This window comes from Pelodiscus sinensis, chromosome 7, assembly GCF_052426305.1.
Source record: "Pelodiscus sinensis isolate ZL-2025 chromosome 7, ASM5242630v1, whole genome shotgun sequence".
Taxonomy (NCBI): domain Eukaryota; kingdom Metazoa; phylum Chordata; order Testudines; family Trionychidae; genus Pelodiscus; species Pelodiscus sinensis.
In genome coordinates this window covers 44,137,581-44,157,143 of record NC_143058.1, presented here as the reverse complement: position 1 = coordinate 44,157,143, position 19,563 = coordinate 44,137,581, and the positions used below count along the sequence as shown (strand labels likewise).

Below are 19,563 nucleotides of genomic sequence, written 5' to 3'. Positions count from 1 at the left end.
TTTCTCAACATCTCTCACACTAACTCTTGTATCTTTGCACAAGCATGAGATGGTCAAATGTGTATCTCCAAACTACAAAATACACTAGATTTCACAAGCAAGTACCTCTCCATATTTTAATTTTCCCGTAAAGTCTGTTGTCTACCTTATTATATGGAATGATTTTTAGGTCTGATGAAATAGGTATTTGATAGTATTTCTATGCTATGCCCAGAAATGCCTGTAACCTGATCCCTTTTGCCTTCCTTAAATAAGCCCATGAGAGAGATGAACTAGACAGAAAGGGTTTCAGCACCCAACAAAAAGGGTGCCATTAAATGGTTACAGTCTCCACACTTCACTATTGTATATCACACAAACATTCCATAAAGTTATATATTCCTCACTTTATTAATTATATGGTTTATAGCTATACTATACTTTTTTTGTGGAAATCAATACATTATAGCAATTACAGTATTTCTGTAATTGATTCCTGAGCAATAAACTGTCCTGAATCAACCAAATAATTTAGATTAATCTGATTTTTCTCTTGCAATTTTATTTTAATATTTCATTTCTTAGATCTATTTTACACTCTCTCTCAAATGAACTGTGAAACATAGCAGGTATGAAGTACTCAACTACAAAAAAGTGAATGAGAAAGTGCTGATGCTGATTCAAGATTCCAAGGATTCCTTACACAAGAATCAGTATTCTGAGAAAGGGTCTGCTACAGAGAAAACAAAACAATTCTTCTGTACCAATATTTAATATATGCTCTCCACTTATCAAGAGAAAATTCTACCACTCAGAAACAGTCCACTGTATTTAATTCCAAAACACTTAAATGCAATGTAATAATGGCACAGTACTGTTTAGATAAATAACTCATTTGCTGTGTTTACAAAGCATGATTAGATGAAAAGTATAAGTAAAATCTTTACCCGCCCAGCACTATTAGCTTGTTGTTAAGCTCCACACAGAATTCCCACTGCAATAAAATTGGTGCCTACATCCTAAGATGAAGACTGCATTAGAAATGCCAGACAGACATCACGTACATGTGCACTGAGGGAAAAGTAATTGCTGTTAATCTGATTATTTGAGAATGTAACCAACTCTTTCAAAAAGTTCACATCTAATACTATGCAACACTAAAGACTCAAAATTCAGTATTTTTATTTCTTAAATTTCCACTGCATCTATTTTTAAATTCCTGTGTTTTCACAAAGGATCTAATTTTTTTACCATCTTATTAAATGGTAACATTAGCACTTTCCAAGAGAAAGCATTTTTGTCAGAAGTTCTGATTTCAATGCTCTGAGACACACTGAGGTCCGCTAGAATATCATTGGAAGGGCATCAGCGGGACACAAGTTACACTATTATTTATCAGGCTGCAATGCGTGCAGTGCTGCTGAATATGAATAAAAAGAATAAAAAGTATTCATTCTGACCTTGTAGAGGCCAGCTCACTTTCTCTCTCCAATGTTACAGCACAACAAGGAAAGATCAGCTCTTCGTTTAATCATGATCAAATCTCTTCAAGGGCAGGTATTCCACAGAAGAGAAAACTAGCTACTTGTATGTTATCCAAGAGGCTTGATCAATTCAGGGTAGTAGGAAAGACTTCTAAAAATAAGTCACCTCCCAGCAGATGCGCTTCCTTCCTGTCTGAGTTTGAGTCAGTTTGTAAGTGCATGAAAGAACAAAGCTTGAGGACAGATAGTTAGAACTCCTATAGCAGATACGCCATACAAATAAATGCAGTACTTTCCTTGCTAGTCTAAAAAAGAACCATAACTTTGGATATGGAGTGAGCCACAAACCCAACAGCATATGCATGTCCAGAGTTCCTGGTGTGTAGTCTCTGTTTTTATGTTTATTTTTGGATATGATTTTTTAGTCATCTGCAGTATTCAAGGCTAGGAAGTAGCTCTCAACTAATCTGATAATGCCAAAGGGGAAAAGTAAGTTCTTTTGGGGACAGGGAATACATCTTTACAAAATATGCACTATGCAAGGCTCTCACATCAAGAATATTTGTTTACTGTATTAACACTCCTTTGAAGAGTAAAACCAGAGATAAGTCGGTGCAAAAAAGCATGACACTGGTGATTCCAAACCCCCTTTTAGGGTTGCCAGGTGTCTGGTTTTGAAAAAAATGTCCGGGAAAAAAATTAAGAAAATACTGGACACATAAAATGTCTGGTATTTTCTAATTAGGTAAGTTTTATTATTATTAGGAGTATCAGTACGTAGTTGAGTACTGCCTGGCTAGTAGACACGCTCACGCTGCGTGAGCGTGTCTACCAGCCAGGCAACGCAACTACACAGTAGAGAGGAGGGGGGTGGGGCCGGGGTGGGATGGAAACCTTGGGACCAGACTCGCTTGTGCTTCGCCGGGACTGTGCGCGGGACAGGCAGTGCACCGGGATCTGTGTGGGCCCGGGTTAGTCCTGTTCCCCGCCGGCTGATTCTCTCCCCTCACTCCCCTCTCTGGCCAGCTCCGGTCCCCCCAATACCCTCCCGTTCAGTCCCGCTTCCCATCGGCCAGTTCTCCCCCCGCCCCCCCGATCTCCCCCGGCCAGCTCCACTCCTCCTGAACTCCCCCCAGCTACACCTGCTTCCCGCCAGCCGGTCGCCCCCCAATCTCTCCAGGCCAGCCCTGCTGCCCCTGACCTCTCAGCCCTCCCGCCCTCCCCCCAGCCCTGCTTCCCACCAGCCAGTTCCTCCCACACAAACACACATCCTCCTGGACAGCTCCGCTCCCCTCCCGGCCAGTCTTCCCCCCATCTGAGAACAAGTGTGTCTGGTATTTTTTTTTAAGCCACCTGGTAATCCTACTCCTTTTAGAGCTTCACTGTAAGAACTCAGCGAGAGATTTCATCTTCTCCAATATGCTGCAGCAGCTGTTGGTATAAAACTAGATGTCTCTGAGGATGAGCACTCTCTGAGGTTGAGCAGATGTTCATGAACAGGGTGCTGCTTAAACAGACGTAGTCATTAGAGAAAAGACTAGACCATTTTCACTGGTAATTGCTATTATCAGGACAATATCATCTGTTTTGGCTCACTTATTCCCTGAACATTAAAAATGGAGGTCATAGAAGATCCTATCTGTATTTAAAGGGCAGAAAGAATATCCTATTTTTCTCAAATATTCTTTTCCAAGGAACACATGCTGCCTCCCTTCCTACACATATCTGATAAAACTACTGTATTGACATATATACAAAAATATATAAAATTCAGGCAGGAAGAAAAACAAAAGAAGAAAATCTATTACTTTTCAGGTAGAGGGTCAAGTATTCTCAATTCAATCCTAGAGTATTTAAAATAAGAGTCACGGGCTCTGTATTATGCCAAATACACATGAATTATGAAACTACGCTGTATCTATCCGAGACATGAAGCAATATAGAAGATTCATGACATTGTTTCTTAGACTGGTATAACTTTATACAGGCTAGTAACCAATTTGCAATTTGATTTAAACAAATATCCAAAGAAAATTGTATGAAAATACTTCTGATTCAAAATTGGACCAGAGTGTGACTTTGTAAAATAGCCTAAATTTATAATTCTTCCTGAATTTGTTAAGAAAATTAAATAGCTATGCAGTTATATCTTCTCCTATCCCATCCCTGCAATTCAGCTCTAATTATCTAGAGGGCTGAAAATAGTATGGAGTAGATTTAATATTAATTTCCTGCAGATATCTGTTGTAATAATGCTGACATTGTTTTCTCTTGCCTTTCCCAAGACACCACTCAAACTAAAGTGTAGCTCATTCTTAGTTACACAGAAAATTTTAATAAATTCTCTTTAGTGGCAGCTACCATATTTATATTGGGTTGTTATAATTCAAACATTATTAAATAAAAAACTTCTCTGAAAAATAAACAGTATTCATCAATCACTTAAGTAAGATTAGTCTGAGGAAAAACATTTTAAAAGTACTTTATAATTCTCATTTGAACATCTTTGAAGTGTTTCTGACAGAGGACAATATATTTAAAAGTATGCAACATTCAGAATCAAAAAAAGGAAACATATGGTCAAGTGTTTTGCCATTTATCAGAGATAAAATTAAATGACTTTGTTTTTAGAAAGGAAATCCATTGGCTATCATAGATGACACCTCTTGTCCGAGGTCAAGAAAAGGTGAAATATAGCACTTTAACTGACATAACGTGAACCCGGGTTTGCTCTCTTCCATCACTAAAATCCAAGACTCCATCTGCATTATATTATATGTTTTGCGTCTGTAAATGCAATACTAAACCAAGTTACAAGATGTTTGAGGCATGTCATAGTTAAGCATCTGTAAAATCTATACTGCAAATGGAATCTAAAACATTGCAGGGACAGCATTTCTCATGTATTTGCTACAGGGTTTTTTTTTTCCTCTTCAGTTATATTGGAGCTAAAGCCACTGGACCAAATAAGTTACAGAAGAACAACCAATGAAACAAAGTCTGCCACTAGAGCGTTCACTGGCAGATGTGTTTCAATAGTACCTTGGCATTCTAATGCCCCGCCTACAACATAACTTGCCTGAGACATCTACGTTTACAGGGGACTAAGAGCTTTGTTGTAATAATAGTTCAAGAATACTTCCAAGAGGATATTACTGTTTGGTTAATAAAAGTCACAGAGAGGAAAAACCCCTAACCTTGCACACATTGGTCAAAGTAACTAGGCTAAACTGCCTCAAGTAGTAACCATTGTTTATTCACAATTATTATGTGCAGAACCTCAGCTTTAGACTTTAGATATTCCAATTAAATCAGTAGGGCTCTGCATGGATCCAATGGTCTATTTATGTCAATCAAATTGCATAATGTGGACTAGATCTAAAATGTACCTTTCAATTGGCAACATTTTTCAAATCTTTCAAAAATTCAGGAATGAAATATTAAAAGCTGCCAACTAAACATGCAAGAACACAAATGACTATTCTTTGCAGTCTCCCAGCTAGATGATAAAAAACAGATTAAAAACGTCAACCGTATATTCACTAAAGACGGACATATTGGGGAGTCTTCTGCAAATATTCACTATACCAAATAACATAATTAATTTTGAAGCGCTCTTCAGTCAGTTACCAACTATAAAACTCTTCCATTTGGTGACAAAAACAAGGAAGAATGAGCAAGTGCAATCTGATACGGATCTGCTATGTGATTCAATTAGCTGGTGTCAAATGTTAAATATAATTCTGATGAACCAGCAAATTGGGGGGAGCACAAATAAATGTTAATCTGAATTAGTTTCATTTCATGAAATATGGGGAGAAACATACATAAATTAAAGTGAAACAAATATCAAAATGTTATTTCTTGTTGGAGACCAATGTATTTGTGGAGTAACTCATTAAGCAAAGTTGACAAAACAAAAAAAAAAATATCTATAAGGATATGTGATCTTGCAGAAGATGAAGTAATAAAAAGGGACATGTGGATTTCAATCATTCTCCAACATATTTTTAAAAAAATATTATAGTCCTTTACTAAAACTGAACACATTAAAATACAATCATCACTTTTCTCTGACTATATTAATTGTTCAATAAATCTTTGGACTTTACCTCCCAAAGTGCTTTGAAATCCTTCTGCTCAATTCGAAGAAGTTCACTATATTCCCTGGTAACAATAGTAGCATGGCGAGGAGTATTATCCAGAATTGACTCTCCAAAAGCAGTTCCTATTCCCAGAGTGCATATTGTCACAGCATCCTGTGAATCAAAAATAAAGAAGGATATGTATTAAAATTCCTGGCCATTGAAGGGATCTATTGTTTCATATAAATCCTGCTAAGTATGCTACACAGAGCAGCCTTAGATTTATAATCCTATTTTTAGGATAAGCATTTAACATTAGGGTGGGAGGATAGGGCTGGGTTGGTCCAGCGGCACAGGAAGCCTTGATTTGAGAATGCACTTAGGGCTTCTGCTTTCCTTGCTCATTAGTTGGATCAGACCTGCCTTATTGTAAACTACAGAACATAGAAGTCACCACAACCTTTGGAAGAAAGTTATGACCTCTGGTCATGTATCTCTTTAGGCAGCTATGAGGATGAGATCATTTAAAAATGACTGAAGTTACCAGAAAGTAACTAAGAGAAAAAAGGTAACTCTTGATAGAATGCTTCTGCTGCTGTGAGCAGAAGGAATATTTGACTGTAACTTTTTCTCAGCAAAGTCATCTTTCAATAATTATGGATTTATATCCTCTTCTATGCATAATATATTTGTCTATTTTTCAGGATCTGCTGGCAGTGCACTCTGTAAACCAAATCAATTCTTGGCCTTTTGACTGAGGCTGCCAGTAAATTTGCCAATGGCTTAGTTCATTAGAAATTGGACTAAAACTATAAACACATTTTACACAGATCAAGCACTTTAAGGTAACAAGTCTAGAAGAACTGAGAATGGATTCAGATTAATAACTGTGGTCACCATCGGGCAGTGAAATCCACTTCAAGTAACTTCAGTGGGTGAGATTGCACATGAGCACAAGAATGCTTGTAAAATCAGGACCTTAGAATTGAAAAGATCCATAATCCAGCCATCGAGCCCCCCGGGATACTTCTGAAAGAAATGACATATTACAGTAGCCAAACAAAAGCAGAGTGTTAGAAATGAATGCCCTAAATCAACAAGGCACTTCAACAGATTCATGACTTTCAGCAGGTAAATAGTGTTAATTAAGTCAACAAGACTGCTCACGTGCTTAAAATTGGGCATGTGCTACAGCAGTGCTTCCCAATTTTATTTGGCCTCAAAAGAATTTCGAGGAACCCCCATGGAAAATTTGTCAAAAAAAAAAAAAAAAAAAAAAAAAAAAAAGCCGCTGGACCTAAGCACCACGATTTCTTCCCCCCTACCCCTACCCTGCCCCAGGAAGACAGTCTGATATATGGAGCTGAAAAAGTAGACAATAAATAAGTAAGAAAAATAATAATGAACAAATGCTAAATAAGGTCACAAGATCAACATTTAGTTTAATTGCACATATTTAAAAACAAAAATCACATGTAATGTGAAAAAAAATAAAGCTCAAAAACTACTATGAATTATATTGGCAGTTTTCAATATGAAGAGTGGTTTTTCTTCTTTTCTTGGCAAATTCTATTTTGTTTAATACTAAAAAGTTAGATTTGCATATCTGGTGCTGCATTCAGTCAATTTCCGTATTTTGTTTTTGTTGCTGCATAATTCAAGAACCCAGTTTCACACAAGTATGTGCTGGTGAAGGTTAACCACTGACGAATTGCACATCTTGATAAAGCTGAATATTCTTGACATAAGCCTCCCCAAAACGTAATCAGAGAAACTTCTTTAAATTTTTGTATTAATTGGCCATTTGAAGTGAATTCAATTAGGTTTCCCTAATCTTGCATAGAAAAACTGACTGGCTTTCCTGTTATACTGAATGGATTTCAAATCCAGTTATTGTTGTTGTTTATGGTTGGAAAATACTTAATGATATTGTGTATAAATCACAAAGATTATCTGCAATGTCCTGGCCAGGAAGAAGAGTATAGGAGAAAGCTTGGGGCAGAGTTGTCTGGCCAGGAAGGAGGGTATAGGAGGGGGTCTTGGAGCACAGTGTCAGGCCAGGTGGAAGGGTACAAGAGGAGTCTTGGGGCAGGGTGACTGGCCAGAAGGGAGGATACAAGAGGGGACTTGGGGCAGGGTTTCCGGCCAGGAGGAAGGGTACAAGAGGGAACTTGGGGCAGGATGTCAGAACAAGCTGGGAATGCAGGTTCTTGGCGGGGAGAGGGGAGTGAGGGGGATATGGGGGCAGGGTCTGGGCATGAGAAGGGACACTTACCTGGCCTGGCACCCTGCTTCAGCAGGGAAAGCCCCCAGGCAGTGCACACTTGTTCCTGGAGGGGAGGGGGGCAGCAAGAGGAGGGAGGGAGCTCAGTCGTTCCCGCCGCCCACGCAGCAGGGAACCCAGCGCAGCTACAGCACCAGGTCATGCTTCCTGCTGGCAGGGCAGAGGGGGGGAGGGTGCAGAAACCCTGACCTTCCCCTCCAGATAAAACTCTGCCACTTCCCCAGCAGGCTGGGGAGGGGAACAGGGGAGAGACAGCACCACCACAGGGGAGGCAGCGAGCCCGAGTGCACCCCGAAGGGGGGGGGGGAGCTGCAGAGCCTGAGCCGGGTTCCATGCAGGCAGCAGTTTAAAAATGCCGAGGGTCCGAGAGCAGCTCCTCAGCTCTGGCCACTTCTCCCCCTTCCCCTCCCAGCAGCAGCCACCGCCGCCACTGTAAAAGCCGCCACCTGCACAAGAGGAGGAGACGACTGCAAGGCACTGAGATAGGGCAGTCCTGCAGGGTGAGGAGGGGCTGCGCCATGCACGGGGATGGGGCAGCCGCAGTAGGTGGTGGAATGGCCAAAGCTGCGTGCCCCCAGAAGCCTGTCTCCGCCAGCAAAGCCCCAATGGGAGCTGCATATGGGTTCTGCAGGCGTCAGGGGAGTATAAATTTTTTGCAGAACCCTGAGTTCCACTTCGCAGAACCCCAGGGTTTCACAGAGCACCATTTGGGAAACACTGTGCTACAAGATCTTGCTGAACTGGATCCTTAAGTACTGACGTATTTTTGAGGAATTTTTTTAAAAAAATCAAAATAAAATTAAACAAAAGTAAGAGCACTAACGAATATTTGATACAATTTGCATAGTAAGTCAGATTAAAATGTATATACTGCAGTTTACTAGGCAAATATACAAAAAGACACAGGAAATGTAAGCTCATTTTACTTGGCATGACATTAGTAATACAGTTGATTTAATTCTAAAATTTAGGATTTTTAAATGGTCTCAGAATCAAATAGATATTTTCTGGCAACGTACCTACTTCTTCTCTATGGCTTATAAAGCAAGGGACATGCATGGGCATATTTCAGTATAATTCTCTAATTCTCTGTGCTTAAATTTGCATTGTTTTCCTTTCATGCATTTAATATGTGATAATAGGCAAATGTTACTAAGAGCAAGTTAGTGGGTTCTGTAATCACATTACAAAGATAAATATCCATAATAGTCCAGTTCCCTGAACCATAGCAAATTGCTTTTGCAGATATTTACACACAAAAATATATTGTTCAAAAAATAAAATAAATATGGTCTTGGAAAAAGAATTAAGGATCAAGGAAAAAATTGAACAACTGTTGGTAATACATTTTCCAAAAGGCAACTGAGAGCAGACACATTTGGGGGGGGGGGGGGGGGAAGGAAGTGTGTGAGAGAGCGTACAAGATTCTATAGACAGCAGTTCCACAGCAATCTCGTTATACCAGAGACAATGTTTTTCCGTAGACATAGCTCTGTACTGTGGTCTTTAGAGGTGATGCCCTGTAAGCATCCAACCATTATCAAACAATGCACTCAAATGGGGATAAAAAGAAATGTCTTTATTGTCCGTGCTGATTTTGTTCTCAAGGACTCGGATACTCTCAGCTTTATTTATTAAACTCAGTAAATGGCTTCTGTTATGTGCTTACTGCAGAAATAAATTCCTGGAATGGAAGAAACAGAAACTTTCCAATTAGACAATGAGCAACATTCACGTCTACTACTCTCTCCTTTTACACCACTCCTCCCCGCCCAAATAGAAAACCTAACGTGTTTTTTTTTTGGGGGGGGGGGGGCTTAACAATAAAAGCAAAGACTTGTTAAAACCAGAATAGATGAAGGACAAACAGGGACATGTGTTTGTTAAGGAGCCACTTTTTAAGAGACCTTTTGATGAAGCAGCTGTTCAACCTAAGAAATAAATTAACACTATAGATTTTCAGGTCACGGACACTGAGAGATCATGGGTTCATAAAAGAAAAGTCCAGAATTCTGTCAAGTGAAAGTTCTTTCAACTTTTTTTCCAGCCATCATTTCTCTACAGAAAATGTGGTTTCTCTGAGCCAGTTAGGGAGCAAGCCCATGTCGCTTCTTCAAGGCTTCAAGAGTCCCATTTTTTCCCCCTGTTCTGTTTATCCCCTGGGAATACTTCCCATTAGGCCTGTTAACATTATACTCAAGGATCTCCTGCTGTTCATGTAGACTGTCTTGAGGATTGCTGACAGCTAGAAGCTCAGGCTGCCGTTCCCCTCTGAAATCCCAGAAGCAGCAGGAGGTTCTATCTGGCAGACACCAGCCAAGGTTCACACAGTTATTTAAAAGGAAAAAGCATTAAGGACTTGGAGAGAGATGTTTGTTCCCATTGCTGTAAGTTCTCTGTGCACACATTGAAATCATAGAGAGTTCAGGTCACAGACTGTGTACTTAGGTTCACTGCATTTCGGGGCAGGTTTAAGATTCATGTGATGAAAGAGACGTAGCCTCAGAAAACTTCAGTTACAAGAGAGCTGTAATAACATCCAATGGAACTGATCAAAATCACAAATTTAAGCCCTCCAACCCCAGACATCCTCAATGTATGCACCTCAACCCAAGACATCCTCAGTGTATGCACCTCCCCTCCTTCTGAAACATTCTATTTTCAAACATGGTGGACTGTAGTGTGAACAAGAGAATTACTTTATTCCCTAAGGTCATATGGGTAGTGCCTTTCTCTGTGAGCAAGCTCAAAGAAGGAAAGGGAAGGAGATGGAGAAAAAGAATTTTAGTTGGGGCAGCAGGAGGTATTTTTTATTAGAAAGATAAGTTTATTCAGTGTTTTGAACCTACAATGGAAAGGTGATTTAGTTGTTTCAGTTAAAAAAATTGGATCATTTCCCCACCCTTTGTACCTTCAGCACATATCTATCCCCTTTGGATGCTACACATCATTTGACAAACGCACAAATATGTATTTTAAAAGTGCCGTGTTAAAAAAACCTATGGCTTACTGAGTATTCCTGGTAGTTCAGTTTACTTCAAGCCAAGTTCCCATTTACAATCAGAGAAATGAAAGAATATAAGGTTTCAGAGAGGTAGCCATGTTAGTCTGTTTCAGCAAAAACAAGAAATCCAGTGGCACTTTAAAGTAACAAATTTATTAGAGCATAAGCTTTTGTGAGCTACAACTTACTTCATCAGGGCTGACAAAGAGAAAATAAAGAAAAATACATAGTTCCTGCAGTACCATTCACATAAGAATAAATGCAAACTACTAAGAAAAGAAGCTCTTACCAAGCTACTGGTTCAGGTGTAAAAGGAAAGGTGGCAATGACTTTCCATATTAGATTAGCAGTTCAACGTGGTCAATATGGAAAAAAACTGCTAGCAAATACTCTTTACATAAGGAAAGGTAATTTGCTCCTTGAAATAAACATGTGTGTGTAAAAAGCACTACTTCTCTTCTGCTGTCCAATAAAGTATTTACATGTATCACACCAATTGAACTACTTACACAGTTAACATAGGATCCAGCAAAGGGCATGTGTCACATGTGCATAAAAATATTTTCCAGTGAAAGATAGTTTGATGAGATAGTTTGATAGAAGAATTAGGAAAAGATCTCATACACTTTACTCAAGTGCAACAAGCATGGAAGTCTAATAATCCTAAAATACTGGTAATGCACAGAACAACAGGTATGTCTAAAAATAATATGATAATTTACACTGAACAGGAACTGCATGGAAGTTTCTTGTGGTTCCAAACAGATTTGTTATTACTTAACACATAACAACATTGTTACATTCACACTGGAGCAAACAGTCCCTTACAAATTTAAAGAATTATAAAAATGTAGCTCTAGAGGGGAGCCGGAAAAAAAAAGAAAAAAAAGCCCAGCTCCTGCACTGGGGCAAGTAGTAGTAAACCTATATCATCGTGGACGCATATATGTCCAACCTCTTCTTAAAAACCTCCAGTGACAGGGATTTCAGAACTTAATCACCCTAACAGTCAAAATGTTTTCCCTGTAATCTAGCCTGAATTTTCCTTGCTTCAGATTAAATACATTTCTTCTTGTCCTACTTTCAGTGGACTCAGAGAACCACTGATCACTGTCTGTCCTTTTTCTGACAGCCTTAAAATAGTTGAAGACTCCTCCTCTGATGGTCTTGAACATAAGTCTTCAGACAAAACATGCCCACCTGGTTTTTTAAACCTTTTTTCATGAGTCAGGTTTTCTAAACCTTTTATCATATTGTTGCTCTCCTCTGGATTCTTTGTTCTGTCCATATCTTAAAGTGTGCCACACAGAACTGTACACTGTACTCCAGATAAGGGCTGACTAATGCCAGATAGAACAGTTACCTGTCCTGTCTTACATACAGCATAGAATGATATTAGCCAGGTTTGCAAAACATCACATTGTGACTCATATTCAATTTGTGATACACTATAAACGCCAGATCCTTTTTAAAAGTAATACCATCTAACCAATTACTCCCCATTTTGTTGCCATGCATTTGATTTTTCCTTCCTAAGTGCTTTGCACTTTTCTTTATTGAATTTCATCTTGTTGATTTTCAAACCAATTCTTCAATTCATTCAGGTCATTTTGAATTCTCATCCTGTCCTCCAAAACGGTTGTAACTGCTCCCAAGTTGGTGTCATCCTAAAATTTTCTATGCATACCCTCCGTTCTATAATCCAAATCACTAATAAATATACTGAATAGCAGGCTGTGTCTAGACTGCAGGCTTCTTTCGGAAGACGTTTTTCCAGAAGAGATCTTCCAGAAAAACTTCTTTTGAAAGAAAGCATCCACACAGCAAAAGCACATCGAAAAAGCGATTTGCTTTTTCAAAAGATAGCATCCACATTCATTGGACATTATCTCGCATTTAAGTTGTGATTACTATGGATGGAGTGGCTACCAAGGCACCTGTGCTTTTTCCTGGAGGCCTCTTCTTACAAAAAAAACCCAAACAAACCCCTTTTCCCCGTCCACGCACACCTTTTTCCAAAGAGCTCTTTCAGAAAAAGGCTTCTTCCTCGTAGAAAGAGGTTTACCACTGTCAGAAAAAGCCCTGTGTTCTTTTGACTTTCTGTGGACGTAAGTGTAGTTTTTCCGGAAAAACTTTGCAGTGTAGACATACCCGTACTGGATCCAGGACTGATTGAGCCCTATGGAACCTTACTAGATACAGCCTCCCAGTTTGACAGAGAACCACTGAGCATTACTCTGAGTACACTCTTTCAACCTGCTGTGCACCTACTTTATAGTAATTTCAGCTAGGCCACATTTCCCTACTTTGTTTTGAGGATGTCAGGTGCAACTAAATTGAGCGTCTTACTAAAAATCAAGACAGACATATAATCTACTGCTTCCCCCATTCACTAAGCTAGTGACTCTGTCAAAGAAAGAAATGAGGGTGGCTTGGCATGATTTATTCTCAGCCTCACAACCTCATTTTCCTCTAAGCACTTATGATCGATGTGCCTCGCAGACTTTGGTCTGCCTCAACCCTCCTCATTTAAATCCCACCTGTAAAGTCACTTCTCTGAAGCCTACAATAAGCAATTGAGTTATGCTCACTATTTTTAACTTGATCCATGAAGCTGAGACTCTAAACAGCTGCTTAGAAGCTTTCTCTCATCAAAAGTTGCTTACAGCTTCATTTTGAAGCATTACAGTTCTGACACTTGAGAAACGGCCTATTTCCAAAGGCAATGAGAAGTCCTGTGGCACCTTATAGACTAACAGATGTATTGGAGCATAAGTTTTCATGGGCAAAGACCCACTTCATCAGATGCATGTAGAGGCAGGTATAACTATACAGGCACATGAAAAGAAAAGAGTACCAATCAATGAGAAAGGCCAGAGATAGCGAGGTCAATTCAGTCAGAGAGGATGTGTCCTAATTCGAGCAGTTGATGTGGAGGTGTGAACACCAAGGCTGTGTCCAGACTCAGGGGTTTTTTCGAAAAAAGTAGCCTTTTTTCGAAAAAACTTCACCTGTGTCTAGACTGCAGCCGCGTTCTTTCGAAATTAAATCGAAAGAATGCGGCTTTTCTTTCGACGGTGGTAAACCTAATTCCACGAGGAAGAACGCACTCTTTCGAAAGTGCTCTTTCGAAAGAAGGCGTTCTTGAAAGCAAACAGGCTTTATAGAAAGAGAACATCCAGACTCACTGGGTGCTTTCTTTCGAAAAAGCGGCTTGCTTTTTCGAAATCCGCGTGCAGTCTAGACACTCTCTTTCGAAAGTATCTTTCGAAAGAGGCTTGCAGTCTATACATAGCCCAAGAGAGGAGAAACTGCTTGTATAGTTTGCTAGCCATTCACAGTCTTTGTTTAATCTAAATAGATAGTGTTAAATTTACAAATGAATTGTAGCTCTGCAGTTCCTCTTTGAAGTCTGTTTTTGAAGTTTTTTTGTTGCAGAATTATACACTGAATCCATTTACATCAGCAATTAGGGACCTTATTCTACAAAACTCAAAACAGGACAAGGAGACACTTTATCCAGAGAGGTCTTCACTAGGTTCCATGTACAAATCCCATGAGCAAGTGTTATTAGCTTAAATACAACTATCTAAGCCAGGAGACGGCAACCTATACCATGTGTGCAATAAGTGGAACGCAAGCCAAATTTCAGTGGCACGTGCGGCAGAAGTTCAGCTCCCTGTCACCCAGGTAGCCACTGGAGCCCTCCCTCTTCCCTGGCAATGCCTCTAGCTTCTGGGACCAGCTGGGGACTGTGTGCCCACAGTAGCGGCGCTTGCAGCCTCCTGGGCTGGCCCAATACCTTGTGGCTATGGCAGTTGCTGCAAGAAGTACAAAGCCAGGTAAGCATTCCCCCTCATACCCAGACCCCCACACTCCAAACTCCCTCACTTACTCCTGTCCCCTCACCAAGACCCCACACTCCCAGCTTGCTCTGACACCTCCGTTGTTCCTGCACCCTCCCTCCTGGCCACATGCTACACCTTCCCCCTGCCAAAGGGCCTATTCCCAGTCTGCTTCTGCAATCCACCTCCCACCCAGACCTCTCAAGATCTCTCCTATCTGCACTACACCTTCCACCCAGATCCTGCATCCCATCCCTATCCCACTCACTGGCAGCCCTGTCTCACATACTAAACTCCTCATTTTTGTCCCTACCCCAGAGCCTAAGCCGTCCATAAAATCCACTAACACCAGAACCCCAGAAAAGTAAATCTGACCTACGGGAAATTCTGAAACTCATTCCTCCCTGCCCCTTCTCCTCACCCCATGAGGCTGAAGCACCAGAGAATTGAGGTTTCTCAGTTGGGGACCACATAAGTGAGGGATGGGGGGATTTGCAGCAGTTTTTTTGTGTGTCACTTGTGCAGTCCCCAACTGATTTTTCTATGGGTCAGTGGCTTCCAACTCGAAAAAAGGTTCCCCATCCCTGCCATAAATAAAGAAAACATTGAAACCTTTTGTGTTGGGCATAAATTAATATTTTACTTTATTTAAAATGAAGTTTGATAAACTAATATGAGAAAGTTAAAACACTTAGCCTGTTTAATAATTTAAATTAAACCATTCTTCCTACCTGCAGCTGGTTCAGAAAATATGTTCACCATACCCAGCCTGCCTCAACCTGATCCTTTCCCCAGCAAACAGATTTGTAAATAGAAGTGAATAAGTTAAATCTTGGCATGCCACTTCTGAAAGGTTGTCGATCCCTGACCTAACCCAGAAAATGAATGAAGTTGGGACATGGCAAGAAAATCCATTGAAAATTCTTCCATTATACTTTTATTCTACTGTGATTCTTTTATCGTTAAAACAGAGACCATATCATCTGTTTTTCACACATTGCTGAACAGAGTCAACACGTAAACAATTTGTATGAAAATATCCATATACCACTCAATATTTATTGCTCTAGAGCAGGAAGATACAAACCTAAACTGTCCCTAATTTTTCTGCATTATAATTATCTTGCTTCATTTCAATGGCGAGTGAAATTATTACAGAAGTAATGCTTTCTCTGTGTCGGAGGGACAAAATTACTATTAATAATAATAGATGTCTCTGTTAAAACTCAAAAATGAACAGATTAAATAGATAGATGAGATTTTTAAATTAGTAATTTTGGCATGAAATGTTCCAGGTTCCCTCAGAAACTAATTTCTCTTGCTTCTTAGGCATTCTAGCACTGCCCTCTTGTGATAGTCTATAGTTCTGCACATAGTAAGTTAGTATATTATCTGAATGCAGGTAAAACAAAAAGTTTTACCTGTCAAAGCCTAAATTTGTGTATTTCCTTTGTTCATTTTTAAATCAGAAATGAGAAAAACCACTAATCCCAAATCATAAATGAACCATGCAAGTTGACTAGTATCTGCCATTTAACTAGAGAAGCCAGTGAGCTAGAATGAACAGGAATACTACTTACATTAGATTTCAAAAATCCAGAACTTTTAAAGTGGTACCATCCTAAATGGCACAAGAGATAAGATTGAGCCAGAACATTCTGAATCCACATTTAAAGTGTGTCTGTAGCCAAGATTCTGGTTCAAATCCATATATCAATATTTTACTGAGAAGATAAGGAATTTTATCCTCAACACTGGAGCAATCTCTTCTTTTCAGAAGTATAAATTGGGCATCTACAAGAGGTGCATAGAAATGGGACTGCTATGAGCACATTATTGTTCAGTATTACCATGTGGCCATGCAGCTTAGAGAGAACTTACGTCCTAACGCTTTGATGTTATTGCAATAGCTGCCTGGTATTACAGTGCAGTATGCTATTAGTGTCAGGGACAAGACACATTGGTGGTCATGTCTAGCAACTGAAGTCAGGATCAGGGATTGATGCTTGAGTTGGTAGCCAGGAATCAAAGCCCATGGTCAGAGCCAGAGTCAGAACTCAGATGCCAGAGACAAGAATCAAAGTGAGAAGTCTAGAATCAGAGCTCAGAGTTGGGTTGCCAGGTGCCCAGTTTTCAACCAGAATGCCGAGTCAATAAGGGACTCTGACATCTCCAGTCAGTACAGGTGGTTGGGCTGCAAAAAGTCCAGTTGGCAACAATGGCCAGATGGGTCTTGGAAGTGGCCATCATGTCCCTCTGGCTCCTAGGCACAGCTGTGGCCAGGGGGTCTCTGCACTGCCCGACTATGTGCACTGCCTCCATAGCTCCCATTGGTTACAGTTCCCAGTCAATGGGAGCTGTGGAGCCAATGCTTGGGCTGCACAGAGCCCACCTGGCTGCCCCTGAACTAGGAGCTGGTGGGACATGCTGGCTGCTGCAGGAGTTATGTGGAGATGGCTGCTATGGCCAGGAACTATGGCCAATGGGAGCTGCAGGGGCAGGCCTGTGGGAAGGGGCAGTGCACAGAGACCCACCCAGGCAGAAAGGACACATTGTTGCCTTCCAGGACCTGCCTGATGTAAGCATTGCCCTGAACCTTATCCTTCACTCCAACTTCCTGCCCCAGCCCTGAGCCCTCTATTGCCCCCCAAATCCCTTATTCCTAGCCCAACCCCAGAGCCCGCCTTCCCAATTGGAGACCTCATTTCCCTTGCACTCCACTCTATTCCTGCCTTCCTCCCACACCCTAACCTTTTGTCCCAACCCTAAGAATCCTCCTGCACTCAGACTCCCTCCCACAGCACAAGTGTTGCCTCAGGCTCCCAAACTCCCTCCAAACACCTTGCCCTCAAACCAGAGCCCTCTCTCATGCCCCAAACACCTCATCCCCTGCCTCACCCCAGAGCCCATACCCTGAACCAGAGCCCTGACCCCTTCCTGCATCCTAACCTCCTGCCCTAGCACAGTGAAAATGAGTGAGTAAAGATGTATGGGAGAGGGGGAATGAGTAGGGGGCAGGGCCAAGGGCATGGGACAGGGTAGGGGGCAGGGCAAGGGTGTTCAGTTTTCTTCAAGCAGAAAGCTAGCAAACCTAGCTGAGGGTTAGGACTATGTTACCTGGAGCAAGGTGAAGCAGGGGCAAGGCTAGAGCCAAGGCAAAAATGGGGCTGGATCTAAGACAGGAGTAGGGCTGAGACAAGCCTAAATCAAGGCTGGGAGCAAGCAGACAAGGAAGCTATTACAACCATGGGCAAATGCCTTGAGCAGCCACCAAAGAGCAGCTGGGCATAAGAGGTGGATTGCTGACTCTTCTAACTACTCAAGCAGTGTATTACAGGCCAGCTGCAGTCATTACGGTGTGGCTCTACAGGCCTTACTTCCTGATACAGTAAAACTCCAATAGTCTGGCATCCAATTGTATGGCACTCCTGACAGTCCGGCATCAAAATGGCAAGAGCCTAGTGAGTGAGCTTCAGCAAAAAACAAGTCACAAGGCAGCAATGGCTGCAGCTGAACCGAGCGAAAAGGGTAAAAAGGGTTAAAAAAAACTAAAACATTACAGTATACTGTATACAGTATGCACAATAAAAAAGGGTTAAAAACACTTATATATATATATATATTAAAAAAACTAGTTTATAGTACCTCCTGATAGTCCGGCATATCCGATAATCCGGCACCATCTAGGTCCCAAAGGTTCCGGATTATTGGAAGTCTACTGTAGTTAGGAGCAAGAAACTGCAATGGCTGTGACTTCTGTTTAAACCTCTGGGCTACGTCTACACTGGCCCCTTTTCCGAAAGGGGCATGCTAATTTTCAACTTCAGAATAGGGAAATCCGCGGGGGATTTAAATATCCCCCGCGGGATTTAAATAAAGATGTCCGCCGCTTTTTTCCGGCTTGGGGAAAAGCCGGAAAAAAGCATCTAGACTGGCCCGATCCTCCGGAATAAAGCCCTATTCCGGAGGATCTCTTATTCCTACTTCAAAGGAATAACTTTGAAGTAGGAATAAGAGATCCTCCGGAATAGGGCTTTATTCCGGAGGATCGGGCCAGTCTAGATGCTTTTTTCCTGCTTTTCCCCAAGCCGGAAAAAAGCGGCGGACATCTTTATTTAAATCCCGCGGGGGATATTTAAATCCCCCGCGGATTTCCCTATTCTGAAATTGAAAATTAGCATGCCCCTTTCGGAAAAGGGGCCAGTGTAGATGTAGCCCTGAAGTCAAAGACTAAAATACATTTTTCCATGGAATTCAGTGACTCCTATTTTACATTCCAATTCAGATCCCCTTGCAGATTATTAAATTTCAGTTCCCTTAAATCAAGAACATGGGTTGCCTCCTACAAGGACAAAAGAGTCAAAAAGGAAACTTAAACAGAAGGAGATACGGATAAGCACCAAACATTCTTATGATGGACAAAAGAGCAATGTATAGATATTATGCAAACAATTGTTATGCAGCCCTTTATAAAATTCATAACAGTTCTTTGTGTCATGCAACTGGGTAATTTTAAAGAACAGTTGTCTTTTTACCTGATGGTTGCTCGTATCAGAAACTTTAACATCCAATGATCCTGCCAAAACAGCATACCAATTTGTTCCAATATCACCCTGACGAAATACTGAAAAGAGGAAAAATTGTAAGTAAAAACTGTTACTTTAAGCACATGTAACAATACTGACAAACACTGTTTTCATATTGCTGTATTACTGTACTGTCTGCTAGCACCATAGGATCTCCCATGCTAGATCCAATTATTTATCCTATCTGCTAAGACACTCAGTGAAACTGCAGCATTCCAGTTTTGGGATATCCATACATAGAATATCAGTACAAGTGAAAACAGCAATATTTCAGTCCTACCTTTCTTGGTTGCTTT

The 19,563-nt window shown here is 40.8% G+C and overlaps 1 protein-coding gene across 3 annotated transcripts in view; it reads right to left on the bottom strand.

The window, feature by feature from the left end:
* Window positions 1–19,563, bottom strand: part of RAPGEF4 (Rap guanine nucleotide exchange factor 4) — a 230,160-nt gene that overhangs the window by 178,770 nt on the left and 31,827 nt on the right. For 2 of the 3 annotated variants that reach the window (XM_089779764.1, XM_006116479.5), the window contains exons 3-4: window positions 19,217–19,305; window positions 5,576–5,722 (exon numbers count right to left, since the gene is read on the bottom strand). In XM_089779764.1, coding sequence (XP_089635890.1) covers window positions 5,576–5,722; window positions 19,217–19,305 — 236 coding nt within the window. Of the gene's footprint in view, window positions 1–1,439; window positions 1,815–5,575; window positions 5,723–19,216; window positions 19,306–19,563 lie in introns of those variants that run through there. The other variant, XM_014570177.4, reaches the window with a different exon arrangement.